General features: G+C 36.1%; 2 protein-coding genes across 3 annotated transcripts in view; one reads left to right on the forward strand and one right to left on the reverse strand.

Moving 5' to 3' along the window:
- LOC113231068 (DNA replication licensing factor MCM4) overlaps positions 1 to 1,077 on the reverse strand; it is a 34,564-nt gene extending 33,487 nt beyond the window's left edge. For both annotated transcript variants that reach the window (XM_026465234.1, XM_026465233.1), the window contains exon 1: positions 945 to 1,077. In XM_026465234.1, the coding sequence (XP_026321019.1) occupies positions 945 to 1,077 (133 nt within the window). The remainder of the gene's footprint in view (positions 1 to 944) is intronic.
- A 594-nt stretch (positions 1,078 to 1,671) lies between these two features.
- LOC113231069 (protein wech) lies at positions 1,672 to 20,285 on the forward strand. Its single transcript, XM_026465235.1, has 2 exons — positions 1,672 to 1,701; positions 15,757 to 20,285. Exon 2 carries the CDS (start codon positions 15,785 to 15,787, stop codon positions 18,143 to 18,145), a length of 2,361 nt encoding a protein of 786 aa, XP_026321020.1. The 5' UTR covers positions 1,672 to 1,701; positions 15,757 to 15,784; the 3' UTR covers positions 18,146 to 20,285.
- Positions 20,286 to 20,466: the final 181 nt, after the last annotated feature.

Raw genomic sequence — 20,466 nt, forward strand, 5'->3', positions numbered from 1 at the left:
ACTATGTGCGGTACTTCTACTTTATAATGTTACAACCCCATCAATACCATATTGGTAAACCCGCCAATGCCAAGTTGAGGAACACATGCGTTTTTAACTCAAAGATTGGCTGGCAAATTTTGAAAAGGTTCACTGAGGAGAGAATCTACAACAGCAGAGTACATACACAAACTATTACAGAAACAAATTATTTTTTTTAATTAACTTACACAGGACATAGACAAAGGAAGAGTTGACAAGTTTCCGTGTGCCTGTAATTAAACCAACACTCTTTCCCTTCGCAAACATTGAGGATTGTAGAGAACTGTATGACTGTAGTGAATGCTCTCAGGGAAAGAAATAAAGTGGTCCTGCACTAGGTTCCAGGCCACTCTGACATGGAGGGAAATGAAATGAAACATTTATTGAACCCAAATAATTTATAGGGATAGTATATACAGCCTGGCAAAGCACTCTGCTGAACAAGAGCACACATGTCTCCTGAAAAGTGTGGCTACAGAGCAAAGGGTCTTGAGCATTCAAAAGCTCTGATAGCTGCCTACAGTGCCAAACACTGTAGAGAAACTCTGTCATTGGACAGGAATAGCATCAGAATGCTCTCTAGACTCTTAACAGGGCAATGTGACTTGAACAAGCATTTGTCAAATATTGGGCAGAGAGGGAATAGAGAGTGTAAATTCTGCAACAAGGCGGTTGAAAGTCCTGTTCATCTTCTCACTCAATGCTACCCCCTAATAGTCCTTCAGTTCTTCAATGCTGTCGGCCTTAGCTCTGAACTGTAATTAGTGGTGATCACAATAGATCAGTTGATGGTCGTAACGATGAGAGGCTGCATATACCCCGAATGAAGCCACCTTAATAATAGTAGGGTATTATTATTATTCACAACCGAAACGCAGTAATATATAATATACTTGTTCAAATACTAGTAATTGTGTGTTTACCTTTTGAAGGAGTGCCGGTGGATCGCTGTGGAGTTTCCGGAACAACGACTTGTTGTGATGATCGAGTTCGACGCGAAGGAGTCGCTGCTTCTGAAGAAGCGCGCGACGACGGTCGTTTAGAAGGAGTTGACATGATGTAGAACAAATTTGTAAACAGTTCACTGCAATTACTACAAAATATTTCACTATTCAACAACGACACAAATAACTCGCAGATTCTGAGGTTATTTTGGCGTTTTGGCGCGAAATCCTCGAACTTCTACGAAAGTTGTCTATGAAAACAAAACCGGAAAACTTTACATGAAAATATTTCTTTTTATGTAAAGTTTTCCGGTTTCGTTTCGTAAAAAAAGTATTTTTGCACAATGGGTTTCTTTTTCTTTAATTCTTGACTTTTTAGAACAAGTGGCCTAATATCTAAAGCATTTTTTTTAATTGATCGATCTGTTTAAAAGTAGTCAAATATTTCGGATTCATCTCGTCTCTAGTATTGTCAAATAATCAGAGACAAAAACTATTGTTTTTTTATTCATTGATTGATCGTTCATTCACCGCTGTTGTTTTCGTGGTGATATTTTATAAATAAATACGATTATTGCGAAATAAACAAGTAATTTGTGATGAACACACACTATTTAGGATTGGTGCAATAAAATTGACGAATCCACGAACTTACGTGTGTAACTGACTGATTATTAGGAAGCTATCTTTGTGCAATCTACCTGCATTGTCGGGCATATTTTCATGAATAATTACTGTGAGTGGACTTTTTGTATTATTTTGAATGGACTTATGGATAGTAGGTGTAGTTTAATGCGTAGAAACTATTGGTTTTGATGAAGCGCATGTCGAGACATTAAGGATATTTTCGGTACGTATGCGTAGGTATACATAGATGAATGTGATTCACCTTATCTTGTGCACATCAATGCACAGCGCTACACAGCCAGGAGAGCAGACACAATGTCCTCCAGCCGCGTACGACCCTCTTATATCGGTTTTTAAATAAATACTTGTGTATGTACCCATTATGTGTTACTGAAGAAGGTAAGCTTGACTTTTTAAGATTTTATAGAAAGCGTGAGACGAAATTAGAAAGTACAGCTACAAATTCTTAATCTTTTTCTGCATAAACTATTACAGTCTTTGTTGGGCTGAGCAATTGTAATAAGTACTGGTTCAACCCATACAACTGCATAGCATGACTGTGTAAGAAAAGTGCTCTAGGAACATTGAAGGTGGTGTATGAGACTATTTTTTTCTTTTCTTCGTGAGCACTTGATTGATGTTTTGATTTTTCCTCTCTGAGGTACCTTCATTAAGAGTTTTTATTACCTAAAAGATTTACACATACCAATCCTGTTTAGCCAATAATAGTGTTGTTCCTTTGGCAAAATGCAGTGCTCTGGAGCCCAAAAACTGAAAGAACTTGGCACAATGTCCCTTTACTCAGTAAACCTGCAGTATTGTTTAATTGTTAAGTTAGACATTTACTCAAATTAGGCATTTAGGCGTTTATTTGTAGTCCTGTTTTTAAAATGAATTGTCATAATAAAAAAAGTTAAATTGCAAGAGTAAAATTGTTAGCCATTTAAACCTCAATATCTTTGCATTTGTTGAAATATTGTACCCAGCACATAAATAATAATAAATGAAATTTATTTGTCGTCTCACAAAAAACAACAAAAAATACAGGTTGATCGCTAATGGTGCTGCAAGACAGATTAAGAAAATTTGCTCAAGGAGTTAGTTTTCATTCCTACATTAGACATATAGTAGTACCATTAGCTTATTTAGGCCAAGATATTATAGTATATGAGAAATTGTTGTAATTATAATCTGTTGTTTTGTATATACTGGACTGATTAATGTAAAAATTTTGTACATCATGAGTATGGGCCTAATACTTTATTCCCAGAAAAATTTAACCAGCTTCTACTTTTTTGCTAGCTTAAAGATAGCTTGAAACAAAGAGCATAGCAGAATAAAAAAAAATTGTAACCAGAATTTTTTAAATTGATTTAAAACAATTGTACCTAAAAAAGAAGCCTAAAAAGCAGCAACACTTGAATGCTGAAATATTCAAAACCTTCATTACAGTTGGTTATTATCAAGAAGCTTTTTTTCTTATTTCTCTTGGCTTTTCGCAGTAAGGGTTTTAGCCACTTACAAAGTGTTTTGACTAACTTGTTTTAAATATTTAGATTTTAACAATAAAGTCATTGACATACTGATATTTTTCATGGCATTGGCCACTAGCCCATTAGCCAAAAAGTTACATAAAAATCCATTCCGTTCTCTTTTATCAAAAATCCTTTTTATCCTAATTGTATCAAAAATCCTTAACGATTTTCTAGAATTTGAAGGTCATAAAAAATAGTTGTTAATTCAGAATTTCTAGATTTTGAGAGCTCTTTACAAAAAATCAAGTGATAGTCTGGTTAAATTTTGCATTTCTTTTAGTATCACTAATAGAACAACTCTTTTATATTTAAGACGGATGGAAAACAGGATGTGTTGTAAGTTACTTATTTTTATTTATTTAATTTTACTGAGACATAGAAGTGAATATATATAGTTGGAATCGGTACAACTAATTATACAATCAACCATATCATGCTCAGATTACTATATAATTAGAAATTGTTAATATGAAGCAATGTCACTATCGGTTAAAAAAGTACAATGTGGACAAAGTAAATTAAAATTAAAAAACCCACAAACTTAATAATGTTACATTAAGCGTTGGTAAGGCATATCGCGATTGTAGTAAGTGGATGACTGTGATCTTTGCCTACCCTTATTAAACATTACAATTTACATTTTAAAGGTAATTAAAGACATTATGACAATTTACTACAGTGTCATAAATAAAGCTTCAGTAACAGCTTTCTTAAATGTGTATTTATGTACAGGGAAAAAATATTCATTTACTAGTGTGAAAAAATATTCATTTACTAGTGTGAAAAAAATATTCATTTACTAGTGTGTTATGGAATAATGAACATGTTTTAAAAAGTATCTTTAGTTAATACTTGAAATAGACTCTAAAATGGCAGTACTTCAAATTAACCAAGTGTTTTATACATCATTAAATTTCATCAGTAATATGTCTGCAAACAAATTACATTGTCAGTTTAAAAAAAATGTGTTATATATATTTAAGAAAATTATTTTGCTTAAAGCATCGCCCTGTGCGTCGATCAGGTTCCTAGTCGGTCTTGGTAATCTTTAAACTCTGAAGCAAGGACTACTTACGCTTTCCAAACATCCTTAAAAATGCGAAAACGTAGTTGGTGTCATTTATTACACACCATACAATATATTGGTGACATAGATTATTATTCGAAAATAAAACAAATCTATATGATCGCCGGTAATATATTTTTTTTACTCGCGTGCTTAATAAAGATACGTCTTTATTAACGTATACACACTTTGCCAAGTGTTTTCTTGTTTATTTTGATTAAATAAAATCCTTTCATCCTATAGAACGGCATAGTGCGTTAAAAATGGCATTGGAGATGTGTTACACTTGTTTTCACGTCGGTAAAGGACCTTGGGTGCGTTGACCCACACTCACTACACTACGACATTTGCAATCTTTCTACTCGATTACGGCAACACATGTAGAAAAGATGATTTTAGGAGATTCATGTGTATGGATATAGTACATAATTTTCCTGATAACTCTTATTAAGTTACTGTTTGGAATATTTCCGAAATTGATCATATTTATACCATCATTTAGTGTCATAATTAAAATATATAATGAAAATAAACAGTTTCGAATAAAATCTCATGTGGCAAATGGGTAACACAAATTTCTTTTTTGTTCCATTCGATAATTTCTGCGAAACTAGTGCGTGACTAACGTTTTATTGTGAAACGTACGCGTTTCCTTTGTTTATCAAAGTGTCATTATAAGCTGTAGGGTCAAGATCGTTCATTCGTATGAAGAACCAGATAATCGATTAAAATAAAAAAGTCACCTTTTCGAAGTCTTACCAATGTGGTATACGATACATGTAAAATAAACTTTGGATTAAACTATGTAGAGGTTAGCTTACGTTATCTTGTGTTACAACGAATGCTCTACGCGTCATAATGAACTCTGACTTTATTATATTAAGGTTTGAAATTGGTAACTGTGTTATAAAAAAATGGGAAACGTGAAAAATCGGTGTATATAAACCTAGTTTTTGACAGAGAATTTTAGAGAAATTAACACTGGTACACTTGAGGCACAGTACATTTATTTATAAAAATGTAATTTATGTTAAGAAGAGTAGTAATTTTTTTATAAAAAATAGTGATAGAAGAACATTAACACTATGAATAATAATCTCAGTACAGAGTACAAAAAACGACCTTTTGGAATCATGTTCATTCCATGAGTTCATGGAATCTATTTAGTATATAGTTTTGTTGAAATAAGTTACCAGAAATAGTGTCCGAAATTGGAAGCATCCCCTAGTTTGCCACTCTTAGGGTCTAGAATACGACCCTAAGGGTCGTGAGTAGAGTTCTAGAATACGACTCTTAGAGGTTAGAGGTGGAATATCTTCTTCAAATTTAAATGTAACCACTACCGAGGTACCCTTTTTCCAACAAAAATATACACTCGAATTGGGAACTCCTTTTTTTTGAAGTCGGTTAAAAATAAAGTAGATGTTCTTGATAGTTGCCTCTACAAAGTCACAAGTTAATTTAAGAGGCAAGTTATTATAGAAGCGTATACGCTTATAATAAATTTCCGATTGATCTTCAAAATTTACCATTTACGAGGTTTAAAGCTATAGTGAAGCAAAAACTTTACATGCCACGTTAGGATTCCAAATGTAATTTGCTTACCTATGAAATAAACATATTTGAGCAATATGTCGAGGAGTGTATACATAGACGTAGTAACTAATTATATGCCACTTTAGACAAGTACGTAGGGCGGAGAGGTGATGGTCTCATGACCCTGGCTCTTTTGGCCGTACCTAAAGATAATTACAGATATAATCGAAAGTATGACTTACTCATCATTTATATAAGGTTTTAATTTGATTAGCTGACGTCTACATCTTTTAGAATGGAGACAAAGCTATTTCACAGCAAATATTGCTATCCTACAACACTGCTGCGTATATTTACCTAAATATCAAGGAATACATTGTAAATTAATATATTTTTTACGAATGGTTTTTTTTTCGACCGGTCATTGGTAACCATGGTTCCTGGGGGTCTACTATCATAGTTCGTCTGACATCCGTCCAAAACAATTACTGTCAAATAAGGAATAGTCGACCATTCGTATCATGCGTATTTTAATATGGTGGACTATTACTTTTTTATATAATATTAAGTGACGGGTCGAACAAGTTGTGCGCCTGATGGTAAGCTACACGCCTATCCATAACAGTTGCAGTGTCACTGAGAGCTTTAAATCGCAAAGATTTGAGGAGCACTGCCACTGCGCCCGTCACCCTGAGACTTTACTTGACCTTTACCCTTCAAAACCGGAACACTATAATGCTGACATTACTGCTTGGTGGCAGAAATAGGTAAGGTGGCAGTACTGTCCTGGATGAACACTTTCGCAATGAGCTCTACTGTTACTAAAATTTACTTAAATAAGTTACTAAAGCTTATTAAAATTACTTATTTGACAGTAGGTAATTGTTTCGGATGGATGTTGGACAAAGAACGAGAGTACAGGGCCGGTAAAGAGCCCAAAACCTTGGTTTGTTCGAAAATACAAATAAATATCCATTATCAGATAAACTTAATTTCATAGGAAACTCTACTATCAATCGTGAAAATCTAAGATCTCGACGTCAAGTAATACAATAATAATAATAAGTTTTTTATGATACAAGTTCTAACACTTTAGGGGTTTGCGAAATTTAGATATTATACGCAGCTTCTTTACGAAACACTTTTCTTGGCAAACATTTTTCAATTCTCCTCGATGGATGTTTATGGGAACTGTGGTACATTTGCATTCTCTAGTACTCATGCATATTTAGGCACTCTAGACCCTCCAAAAGTCCAAACACTTTCGTTTTCCATTAAAACACTGTAAATGTAGTATAATTTCAGTTGTTTACGAATAATTGCGACAACTGAACATGACGTTCCGTTTTTTTTACATTTTTTACAATACGAAGTGACGCGACTCTACGACTCGACAAATCGTGCGCCTGGTGATAAGCGATACGCCTGCCCATAACAGTTGCAGTGCCACACATAGAAGATCTGAAGGACTCCGGCACTTCCCTCGTCACCTTGAGACATAAGTTGACAAATCTCATGTGCCTGTAATTTCACCAGCACCCTCAGCGCCCAGTTACGCGACGCGAAAGTTTTCGCGCGGCGACCGCCCAGTTACCACGCTTTCACGTACATTAATGGCGAATCTGAATTCTATTTACTAGGCAACAACATTTAAATTCCTCTGAATAATACAACCGCGCGGTCGCTGCATAGACCAAAGACAAGCCAGCCTCGCCCACGCGTCCGGGATGCTAATTTAAGTTAAAACGTAATTAACCTCCACCTGAAATCTCGGAATGAATACAGAGCCAAAATCAAAACAATATAGTTATAATAGCATCTCAAAACAAGTAAACTCGATTAAACATGAGTGCAAAAATGACTATATAAACTCATTAGTGAATATGGTTATCATTTTACGTAACAATATTTGTTTTTTATTATGAGATTTGCTTATTTCTCTCACAACAAATGTGTACAAAATTACAAAATAGAAGAATAGATTTTAAGTATTCTTGTTTGTGAGAGATCGGAAGTTAAACTAGGATTGTTCCTTGTATCTTATATTACAAAACAGTACTTCTAAATGCACTACCGAAGTAAAGTAATTGCTAGTTAGCTAACAAAAATATAAAAATAAATACAATATGAAAATACCGAGATTTCAAAGAGAGTTATTATCTACTCTAAGTGTATTATTTCCTTGAATGTACTCTGCCTGTGTAACTTTCCAGAATCTCCATGGTCAAAAGTTTATTCACTGAACATTAAAATGATGTCGGCTAATAGATAGGACTTTGTATATTTCACATTTACGATGTCACAAGTATGACGTCATTATTTCTTTATTCTAAGATTATCGTCTTAACCAACACGCATGCTAGAGGTGTCCCTAAAGATTTGTGATGTTATTTTTTTAAATTTATATTTTAATAGTGGATGACAAGCTGCGGCTTAGAGACGCTGTGTCGCTCTAGGTGTGACGAGTTAAAAATACCTCTTCTGTTCTATTAGTAAGACCTCCAAAAGTACGTATTTGAGTAGAATCAGTATAAAGTTGGGTAGTCAATACGCGCGTAGTGTAGTCTTGTAGGGAAGGGACGCTAAGCACCGAGCCGCATGCGCGCCGAGTGCCTGGTCCCCTCATTATTACCGCACCGCACTGGCACCGCCCGCGGATTCTCTCTGAACACTCCGTACATGACACGAGGAAGCTATAGCTATCTTTGTCAATAATATACTCTGATAGGTGACGTCGTCGAATGTCTTGAGAGTTCTTCATACATCGTTCCTAATGTTATTATCTTCAACAACTTATGGTCAGCCCTTTGTTCATATTCCGATTAATAATACTGTCAAGCCTATTAGGTTACATTTGCAATAGTCAAATTTAAAACCAATCCAGTAAAAGACATAATAAAAAAAAAAACAAACAAAAGACTAAATCGTCGAATTCAAATATTTTTGAAAAAAGAATTAAAAAAATTATACATGAAAACATGATTTTTCCCGCCATTATTAGGTATAGAGTCAAACATATTCATTTTATTATCAATATTTGTATGTTTCCAACTTTGGAAAGTAAGCCGAACAAATAATTCACAACCCTAAGCTCAAACTCAATAATACGGGTTTGCGTTTTCGGGGTATGATGTCACGGGTATGCTCATGTTATTATGCCCGGTTTAATACTAGAATTTTTATGTTGACTCGTTGGAAGTAAGAAATTTTATGTGCTCAAAATCCAAAGACAATTTTGATAACGAAGACAAAAGCTAGGAAATCCCATGACATCACATACGAGATAGGATGTACGTACTTTTGAAAACACTATTTTACCACAATTATATGATTTCATTGATGATTTCACAATAAAAATACGAAGTACGGACCAATTATACACTTCATTATTTATTGACGTTTCCCTATTGGTTGGTTAACTGCGCAATTTCCCCGTGTTATTTTCTCGAACTTTCTGAATCTATTGGTAACAAAATACAAACATTTTCTTTGTTTTTTTCTATGTAATGGCCATACTTCCGTTCATAAATCATCATTTGGACTTAACAATTACAGAAACAAAGCTCCAAAACGGTAACGCTAGAGAAAAACGTTGAACATAATGGATTTTGGAAAACGTCTTTTTGATGCCGTCCGGTCCCACGGACGGGGCGAACGGGTCCACCGCAGGTAGATTTCTCATCGCGGCCTGTAATACGAACAGCGTTACTCAACATTCGTATCTCTTCTAAAAATAAATATACAAATATTACGTGAAGAATACGTACGATGTCTTGTAAAGTACTCTGCTACGTTATTACGGTACTATTTGCAGAAAGATTGAATTTATTATCATTTCGTTTTACAAGATCAGATGTTATTGTAATAGGAGTTCTTATTAATGCTTTAAGGTGCGTAGCAGATGTCTATGTAATATAATTCACCAATAATAGACCGTGTACTAAGTTAACGTGATTGTTTCTTATTGATTGGCTGGCAATCGATAGAAGAAAAATAGACAGCATATTCAAGTAGCTGGAAAAATCAATAATTTTATATCAACCGGTCGTAGAGAAATCAACCGTAGGAGCATTAACATCACTTTATTTTCTTTGTAAATTCACTTTGTTCTATTATAATATCTTCCGCTTTTAACTACCAAAATTGTATCTCTTTTCATCCCATAATTTCGTTTTACCGCGTTAAGTTCCGTTTTGCAGTGACACAAACAGAAGAAGAAAAGAATAATAATCCTGAAAAAAAAAACTGCCGCGGTGTGAGACCACTTGTGAAAAATAAAAAAGGGCAGGATTCTATGTTACAGTTTTTGTACGAATTAATTTTTAGTTTAAGTATAATAATATGTTTTCACTTTCATAATTATTTGTTACTTATTTTCCCACACCAATTGCCTAGTCTCAAAGTAGGGAAATTCCAGTATTATGAGCACCAGAGCAACGGAATTCACTCCTAGGCACTACATAGCACACCCAAACAAGATTTTATAACAATTTAAAAAGTTTATTTCCCGAATAGGTCCTACCGAGAATCGAACTCTGGACCTGTGCATCCAGCGCCTACATTGCAGCCCGTTAGGCCACCGAGGTCGTCACCATAAGCCGATAGCATATATAGTTAATGCTCACTAAATGAATAATATATGATAATATAATAATAAATAAAATAAGATCACTTGTTGCTGTTTCGAATGACGCGTTTATTCAAATATTCGAACTTTTGTCATTCGCTATCACATTTTATCACTAAGTAATCGAACTTCTAATACGAGTTATCATCTATAAGTGATGTAAATCAATTTTGGACTGAATGACCTATGCTTCACTAGCGAGAACTCTAAATTTATAGCGGGTACTCTGGACGTTGCTACAATATTATCCGTAGTGTATTTCATTTACGTATAGAATCCCCTCATTACGGATATAAACTTTGGGTACCACTACTCGCATAGGGCTGGCAGGGTGAGGGACGTAACGTTACTACAGCGGCATGCGCAAACTTATTGTTTACGGTCTATAATAACCATTCTACCACTTTTTCATTCGCCTCTCTTGAGCTTATTTTTTTACTTGGTTTCTTGTAAAATCTGAGAAGTACATTGTGCACGCAGGTATACTCTTCATTACAACAATTCCTGAACCTCTCGTTCTATCACATAGAGGACTATTAAAAGTTCAAAATACCTGTATGTTCAATGTATTTAGAAAAAAAAAAGGGGAAAAAAACATTTATTTGACTGCCACAAATGACACTACACAAAAAAAGAAACAACAGAAGAAAAACATAATCAAAACATTAAACCGTTAAGACACACATAATTAATTAGAAAACCAACGTCACAAACAAAACAAAAATAAAATTAAATTAGAACACAGATTATTTACATAAACAAAAACACGTACCTATATACAATTTGTGTGGTGCCAGCCGCAGTAACAAAGGTCAAGGGAACTCAGTATTTGCTGGAAAACGCAATGCGTTCCCAGCACTGATTTGCAGCTGGGACTCCCAAGTAAGGTGTTTCACGATTTAAAGCAACATGACTTTATTTCACACGTAATTCAGACATGCAGGTAATTGTATAGAATCCAAGAAGAAATAAATATTAAGCTTCATAGAGCTGTTATATGAGACCAAGTAATTAAAGAAACGTTGCTATTTTTAATAAATTAATAAAAATATAACCATTTTCTAGCGCTTTGCGTATCCTAGAAAATTCAGGTCTTCGCCGATTTGTGTAAACGCAGCGACTTACAGCCTTAACTATGTCGTTTGACCTGATTTTCAGCCAGAACCTATCTGGCAAGAGCTACGATGTCCATTTGTATAACAGAATATTTATGAAATAAAATTACCACAGAACATTAATTAAATATCACGCCTGTCCATAACATTTGCAGTGCCACTTAGAGCTTTAAATCGCAAAAATCTGAATGGCACCGCCACTGCACCCATCACTGTGAGACGTAAGTCCCACGTGCCTGTAATTTTATCAGCACCCTTACCTTTCAAAACCGGAACGCAATAATGTTCACATTACTGCTTGGCGGCAGAATTAAATAAAGTGGCAGTGGACGAACTCTTTCACAAGGAGCTTGCTACTAAAATCGCATACCACCAGGCCCATCACTCGTACGTCCCGACAATTAGTATCATAAAAGAAAAGTCAATGTGATTAAGCGTGAACTAAATTTTGTCCCAATAATGCGGGTGAAGCGGTAATGAGATGTTCATGGCAGTAGCAGTCGTCGTTTCATGGGATCCTCTATCTTTACCTACAGGTCTCTATTATTCTATGTCATTACACGACAACACAGAATATAGGGCTTGATATCGAATTTTTATTTTTACCTTATCATGCATCTCATACGACTCGATCCAACTCCTCGGGAGCGCTATTATTCAATATAATATTACAATTATTGTTATTCTTACGTCTTGTCTTTAGTACACTTCGATGAATCACATTCACAAAGAAATTACCACAGTCTCAGCAAACACGTCATTTTTGTCAGAACGTCCTTTGTTTTTTCTAATCGCTAGATAAGATATGAAAACAAGAGAATATCAGAAATTCTCAAGATGATCAACAATAGCACTTTTCTATAATGGTCTGTGGTCTATTGATACCGCACTAATTACCGCGGTTAATGCGCTGTCCGAGCGTATTGTTTATTTTATGTTTTGTTTACTTGCTTTTTTATTTTCGTGTTTGTAATAAATCAAACATGAATATGATATAACTTTGCACATCCCTAGTGATTAAAACTAGGGTTAGGTTTGCAAAGACGCCTGTTTTATTTTGCCAGAAAGTTATCGTCAATCCATGTACAGGGTCAAGAGCACGTCAACCTTGACACTTAAGATTTAAATCCAACTCTATGCCGCTTACGATAAGAACGGTCCAAGTACAAAGTGTCAAGCTTGACGTGCTCTTCATTGTACGTACTGCTTTAAAAAAAGCCACCACGTTATTCGCAAACCATTATAAAGCAAGTGATAATTAGAAATCTAAACACTAATTCGAAAATACTCGTATCTGTGGTGCCTTGGTGGAAAACATGAGTACATTTTCTTGACCTTCACGTTCCCAGTGGTAAAAGGGCCACCCCATATTGTGTTTTGCAAGTCCAAATTAAAGTGGAAATAAGTCTTAATTCCAAAATTCTTTTGAGTGATTTTTGTTTAATTTTACGATTCGGTTCTTATACCATTTGAAATCGAATACAAAACAATCCCAAGTGTCATACAAACTTTTCTCATGTTTTTTGTAAATAATTCAAAATCCCATTTCCTTCAACACTTCAATGGCACGAAAACTTCGGGATCAAGAATCGAAATTTCTCCAAGATTATTTCCCCTTACTATTGGGGTAACTGTCCCCGCCCTTCGAGGGATAACAGCTAAGGGCAGATAGGGAAAGGCATCGATTTTTGGCACCCTCGGAGGGCCATGGGAGCGCCGAACAAGATGGCGTAGCCCGGACCTGCCCCAATAAGTTGTACCACGCCAGGTCGCGTGCGACATGTGGTGTTTCTCTCAAAACTCAGCACCACCAAATATTGACTTCTGTCAGCGGTGGCCCCACTGAGCATCTCAAAACAAAAATGCAGCCAAAATATTCTGAATCAACCTGAATTTATAAAGCAAATTTTTTTTTTTCGTTTTGCGACGAGAAGCTAACACAAAAATACAAAATCCAATTAAGATTAAAATATAAACATTTTACGATAAATAAAAAATACTTGTTCCTTATAATAACATTGTGAATTGAAAACATAAGTACGAGTAGGTATGAAGATTTTCTAAGTTCCAAAATTCTTCAACAGTACAGATAACTTTATAGCTGTGTACAAAATCTCAATAAGTGGAAACGCAACTACTATCTCCTTCTAGCAAAAGCATTTGAAAATAACACTTATTTTCCATCTCTGTCGCTCAGCCGTGAATGCAGTTCTCGATGAGCATTGGCTCATCATTGGATGACGCTAGGGCTGACAGCCAGTAAACAAGCACAACAAATCATATATTTAATAGACATCATAGTGTATTTCATTACTTCACATACAACTTTATAAAGCCATTATTGATATTGCAGAGCTATTGAGATTTTTTTATAACGGCTTACATTTATTGTCTTTATTTTTGTAGGTAATGTAACTCAAATTAAGTTCGTTTAACACAGAAATATTTCTCACAAAAATAACTAGAAAAAAATATATTTTATCTATTAATAACCTAAATATAGAAATAGAGTCATGAACACCAGCCCTAATCATAGCGAACCTTATCTAAATTATGGAAAATTTTGGAATGCTATGCGTTTATCTTTCCTTTCGCACTTTCACTTGCCTACATACGTCGGTCTCGCTCTAGGGTTGCTACCTAAAGAATCACTGAGGGGTGGAAGGGGCACAAAAGATTTTGGGATAGATTTTTTTTGCAAACTGCACCACATGAAATGGATAGATGCAGTCAGTCCGGGTAATGCTCTCACGTAGCACGCACTTTTTATTTATATATTTGTTATAAACATTTTTTTTGTCTAGTGTTACTATTAGAAATAGTGATTGTTTTAGAGCCAGTCTCAGGGTGATCGTTTGTTATGCTATGCTCAGTTTTGTTACAAAACGTAAGTTTTTAGCACAATAAATTATATTAATTGTTGCTAGGTAATTGTTACTTGTATATTTTTAGGCATTTTGTGTGCTTTGTCTTGATAGTTGTTTTTCTACTCCATGGTACTAATTTATTGATTGCTTATTTGTATTTTGATGTAAATTTTACCTAGTAATAAATTAAAACCAAGTAAATTATATGTATTATAAAAAATAAAAATAAAATGAAGTTAACTGCTCAAGTAATTTTAGATAAAATTGTGCTGAATGGTACAATATTCAGATATTGTAGCGTGAAATGTGTTAAAAACACTGACATTTTAATAGAGAAATTATTATTAGAATATTTTGCGCGTATTTGAGTTCTTAATTAGTTCCCATACGTTATTTATCTAACAAAATACCTTACGCTTCTAATATGTTGAGCAAATAAACTTCGTTTAATTTCTCCCGATTATTTACGTCTGTTCAATTTAAAATTTCCTCAGTTCTTGTTGCTAACCTAAAGTTTATTGCCTATTGTAATTCCTAAAATTCTAACTGTAATGTAGTTGAATTGTCTTTCACATGAACACTTTATAAAGTACATAGTAAATTCATGGTTACCATCATCATCGAGTTCGGAAAGCAGGAAATGTTTTTTATACGAAGCGACCGTTCATGTAGTTCTCGAAATAAATATTGAATCTTCGGTGCATAGCTCTCGGCTTGTTTCGGTTCCGCTGCACAAAAAACGCCACTGGAGCGAAAGAAAAAAGAAATGATGTGTTTCATAGCTTACAGTAATATTGTATAAATAACATAGCTTCGATGGGCGATATACGTGTCGTGATGCTCTGTGACTTACGTTTGAACTACAAATCTACTTAATACTTTCTACGTAATACATACACACCTAACTTAATTACTTAATCCGGCTAACCATAAGGGTAATGAACCACATAAATGGCCATGTACTTTTCAAGACAAACGTCCTATATATTTCATTGCAATATAATATACATATCAGAGGGCTTGCTGGAAATTGTTTCATAATTATTTTTTTAAAACCATTCATTTATGACTAGTAATTATTTTATTGTTAAATGTAGAAAATCTGTTTTTAAGCTGTAATATAAAGAAATTTGCCTAAAAAGATGCCTAAAATACAGGTACACATTTACTTAGTTTAGGCATCGCAATTACACATTAGGTTCTAATATTAAAATGTATGTAGCTTTAAAGAAGATTGTATCATTTAGGTTCCCTTCTTAATGCTTATTTTAATACTATAATAGCTTTATTTATATTTGTTTTCCTTGTATTGTATTAGATTAAGTTATATTGAAATAAATTTATCTTTTCTTATAAATTTACCTCATGTTATATCTATACTTTACATAAATTTTAATAAAATATTCTCTTTGTTATAGGTTTAATGACGTCAAGCGGGGGCGGGAAATGACGTCGTTCGCGAACCTGCCGCAGTCGCTCGCGTCTAGCTTGCCGTCGGCGTCGACGTCGTCGCCGGCGTCCGGCGCCCCAACAGGCCACTCGCCGCCTGATCAGGACGACCCACTAGCGATGACGCACATCATCTGCAACTTACTCGAGAACATGAATAAGCCCGGCCCCTCAACTTCCACCTCATCGTCTGTACCTTACGACATTTGGGCGCTGCCCTCCAGCAGTACCATGCAGAACCCTGTGGGCTCAGGTCGCGAATATGCCGGTTCTACGAACAACAACAGTTCGATGCATCATAAGGAGGACAACTCTAGTGGCTCACCGGGAACCTCATCTTCAGTTTCTATCACCTGTTTCCGCTGCGAGGAACGGACTCCCACCACACGCTGTCTCGAGTGCAACGATCTCTTTTGTCACGAGTGCTGCCATAAGATGACTTCTGACTGCCAGCTTCGAGAGCACACGTTGCTGCCAATACATCAAATATCACCCATCGGCATGCGCCCCAATTCTGTGAGCAACGATAAGGACCTCGTGTACTGCGAATTGCACGGAGATCCCGTAAGGTTCTACTGCGAGGCTTGTATTGTGTTCATTTGCCAGGAATGTACGCTCTGGGTTCACAAGGATCACTGCTATACGCCCATCAAGGGTGCCCTTGACATGTGCCGTGTCGGCGTCCTGAGGGCTATAGAAGACACAAAAACTGGTACGAAAGCGATAAAAACCGCTATCGACCGGGCTGTCGCTATGTCTAAATCCTATGAGAAGGAGACAGCTGAAGCGAATATGAAAATAAGAAAAGCGATGCGTTGCTATGCTCAAGCAATCGAGGATCGTGAGAAGTATTTATTAGAAAAGGTCGAAAAAATGCGTCAAGCAAAAGTGAACGAGTTGACTGATCACATGAATACTCTACGAGGAATCCTCGCTGGCTTGGCGCACACCAATGAAACTTTAGTGCGAAGTATGGATTCGGAAGGAATAGACCTGTTTATGGCTAAAGAGAAAGGAAGAGCTCAAGTGGATTATTTCTCATGTATGTTCAAGAATATGTACGTAACTGAGGAGAGGATCATGTTTGTGCCGCCAAATTACGATCTGGTGGATCAGTTGAAGAGACAATGCGACGTACAGCCGGTACCTGCTAGCTCCATCACTTCGATCAACACGGCTTCGATTTCGTCTCGTCAATCGTTGATGTCACTGCAGTCCCTGCAGTCTGGTCAGAGCTACTCACCATCGCCACTATCGTATAACATATCGGTTCCCAATAACCTTCGATCAATGCCTGATTATGGAGCCCAATCTAGACCTCCGAATTACTACGACCACGGCATTCCAGCTTTGCCTCCTATTCCTGCTATTCCTGCTCTAGAATCTAATCCTGCTCGCGGCATTGGTCAAGCGATACCAGGTTATTGGTTGTCAGTAACTGTGAAGCCCTCAAGAAGTCCAATACCTGGCGTACCAATGTTCTCCTTTGGCAGAGAGGGCCAGGACGATGGCCAAGTCTCCAGACCGTGGGGTTTGTGCGTTGACCGAGAAGGTAATATTATAGTTGCAGATAGAAGAAACAATCGCATTCAAATATTTAACAGTAGAGGAGAATTCAAGTCAATGTTTGGTAGTAAGGGTACCGGATCTGGAGAATTCGATCTTCCTGCGGGAATAACTACGGATATCTATGGTCGTATTATAGTCATCGACAAGGATAACCACAGGGTCCAGATATTTACATCATCTGGAAATTTTATCCTCAAGTTTGGGTCCTTCGGAAAAGAATGTGGACAGTTCCAGTATCCGTGGGATGTAGCGGTAAATACCCTCGGCAACATCGTTGTAACCGACACCCGCAATCATCGCATACAATTGTTCACAAGCGACGGGACTTACATCACAAAGTACGTTTTTGAGGGCGCCAACCCAGCAAAGATGCTTAAAGGACCGACTACACCTAGAGGAGTTTGTTTCACGACATCTGGCAATATCATCGTGTCAGATTTCGAGAACCACCGCCTGCTGATGGTGGATCCGACTCTGTCCAAAGTGTTGCAATGTGTAGGTCGCGAAGGTTCCGGCATTGGAGAACTGAACCGTCCCTCGGGTATTGTGACTGACGACGACGGACGAATCATAATCGCGGACTCAAAAAACCATCGCGTATTAGTGTTCACGTCAGAGTTGCGTATCCTATGGGCCGTAGACTTAAAGAGTCCAGGGCTGGACGACAAAGACCGGCCGAGCGACGTCGCGCTTACACCCGAGGGCTACCTCGTGGTGCTATTCGAGACGTTGCCCGATACCGCCCGCGACATCTCCTCCCACGGCAAGCAGTATATCAAGGTATATTGATTATCTACTATTTTAATGTATTAAGGCGTACCGACCGCGTGGGCCTAAGGTCCGTCGTATTTTAGTTTATTTCATTTAAGTTGTGATTTCTTTGATAATGTGCCAATTTTATTATTAACGTTTGCGAATATTTGAATCGAGCATAGCTTGTGCGGAGAGTTGGAGTTTGCTCATGTGCGCAAATGAAATTCTCCTTAAATTCTTTTGATGAGTTTTTCGTTACCATAGTGTTTTGATTTTATTTCCTTATTCGACTAGTCTTTAAGGACCAAACTTTATTTTCAGTTTTAACTTACAGTGTAACTTATCGAACTCTCAGTTTGGTAGCGTACAATATAGCAACCGGTAACGTATAGTAGAATAGCTCTAAATCCATAGTCAGCAGTAATTGTAATGTCGATTATAAATCTGTCCAGTCCGATACTCTTACAATTTATATACCGCTAGTGAAAAATACGAATCGTGAAGATTAATAGTATAATGGATCACATTGTGATGTAAAAGATGTTTTTATGTGAGATAATTTAAAATGACTTCAAAAGTATTTTTCCAAAATGTTACTTTTTGCGTTTTTAACTTGGTTAGTCGAACGACGCAGACGTTGAGACGTATTCTTATGATAAGTTATTTTGCTTATTGGTTTTAGGTATATTTTTATGCGATGTTGGCGTTCGGCCCGTGTTGATCACTGGATAGTTTAGGTAGTTTTAATCGCTCGGCTATTTTTTATTCTCTGTTCCGTTTACGCTTCGTAAGGAGGAGAAGCATATTGAAATTGAGCAAAGAAATCAATGCAATAAAACTTTAAGACTGACTTTAGAAGACTGTCTTAAAGACACGTTGGCGTGGGCCCGGCCCTCGGCCGTTCGCCGGGTAACACACGTACGGCTGATGCTATAGGAGCTTCATTACCAAATTAGGCGTAATATTGGCTAACAGTCATCGCTGGACCCCGTAGCGCAAGTTTCAATGTGAAACGTTAGTTTTAATTTCGTGACTGATTAAAGGGTGTTTTTAGTTAAAATTCGTATTCTATTGAAATTATTTCGACTGCCTGGCTACTTGATCTAGTTATGTTTATTTTAATGCAATATGAACTGAATAATATTCTCAAACGTAGTTGTGTAGGGTGTAAGCGCGGAGATGTTAACTTTATTATAATTTTCTAACTTGTAGTACACTCAAATATCTATAGGTAATGCGTACCCAAGTTAGGTACCTATGTTAAGACAGTAACCCATAATAACGTTGTGAGGATGTCTTTTCAACTAGCTAAATGAATAGATGTTCTATATTATACCTGTGGATAGTGTTTATTAGGTAATATCGTGTGGCTCGTATAAAATCGAAATTGTATTGTATTAGTTCAAATATTGTAGCGAAATTTCCCTCTGAAACTTTACAAATTGGTTGCATAATCTATTATTAATGTATTTTTAGACGTAGTGCCGTCGTATTCGGCATGAAGAATGTGTTCAGTCAATATGTGTTCACTTTACTATATATTTAATGTAAGTTAAGTTGCGTGCTTGGGAGGAGGTGTTTCGGAGATTGAGCAGTTTTAGTAGAATATTATGATAGTGCGTGTTATGTATGTTCGTTGTGGTTTGGCTTCGTGTACACGACTTTTGTAGCAAGTTCGCATCTACGTATAGAGTTAAGTGCAGTGCACCTATCCGCTATTTTCTTTAGCGGGAAAGTCCCTGCGTTACCTTAGGCAGTAGCATGTTTAGTGACCTATAAAACTACTTTTGAGTAACTTGTAAGATGTTATAAACAAAGCTGCTATGACAGATGTACTACGTGCGTACTTACCTTGTAATATTTATACATATTTAAGTCTTGTAAATATGTATATTTCTAGTAAATTTATCGTGAACACATGTTTAACCCCGCGTGTCTATCTTGTCGTAGTTTAGCGCATAATTTCAAAATAACCACATTTATATGATATACTAATTATCCTCTTGTGTATATTCGGATCGCTTCACAGTACCTACTACGTATTAATTATATAAATAAATAGATAGATATATATTTTTATACGTCACTAAGAAATGCTTGTATCTGCTTTGTGTAGGTGTGGTACTGTTATGTCGTAGTTATATAATTCAGAGTAAGATGCTTCTAAATACATTAAACACGAGTCTTATAGAGTATAATATACGATACGGCGAAGTTAGCGACGTTTTAGTTAAGGTCGCTAAGGTAATGCAATAGGTAGGTTAACATTTTCACCTTTGTACTTAGGCTTAGATTACCGTAAGGTTGACAAAAATTATTCATAAAGTGGTATCCTATGTGTAAACACGACCACTTCA

The sequence above is a fragment of the Hyposmocoma kahamanoa genome, unplaced genomic scaffold (assembly GCF_003589595.1).
Source record: "Hyposmocoma kahamanoa isolate Upper Pololo Valley unplaced genomic scaffold, ASM358959v1 64, whole genome shotgun sequence".
NCBI lineage: Eukaryota > Metazoa > Arthropoda > Insecta > Lepidoptera > Cosmopterigidae > Hyposmocoma > Hyposmocoma kahamanoa.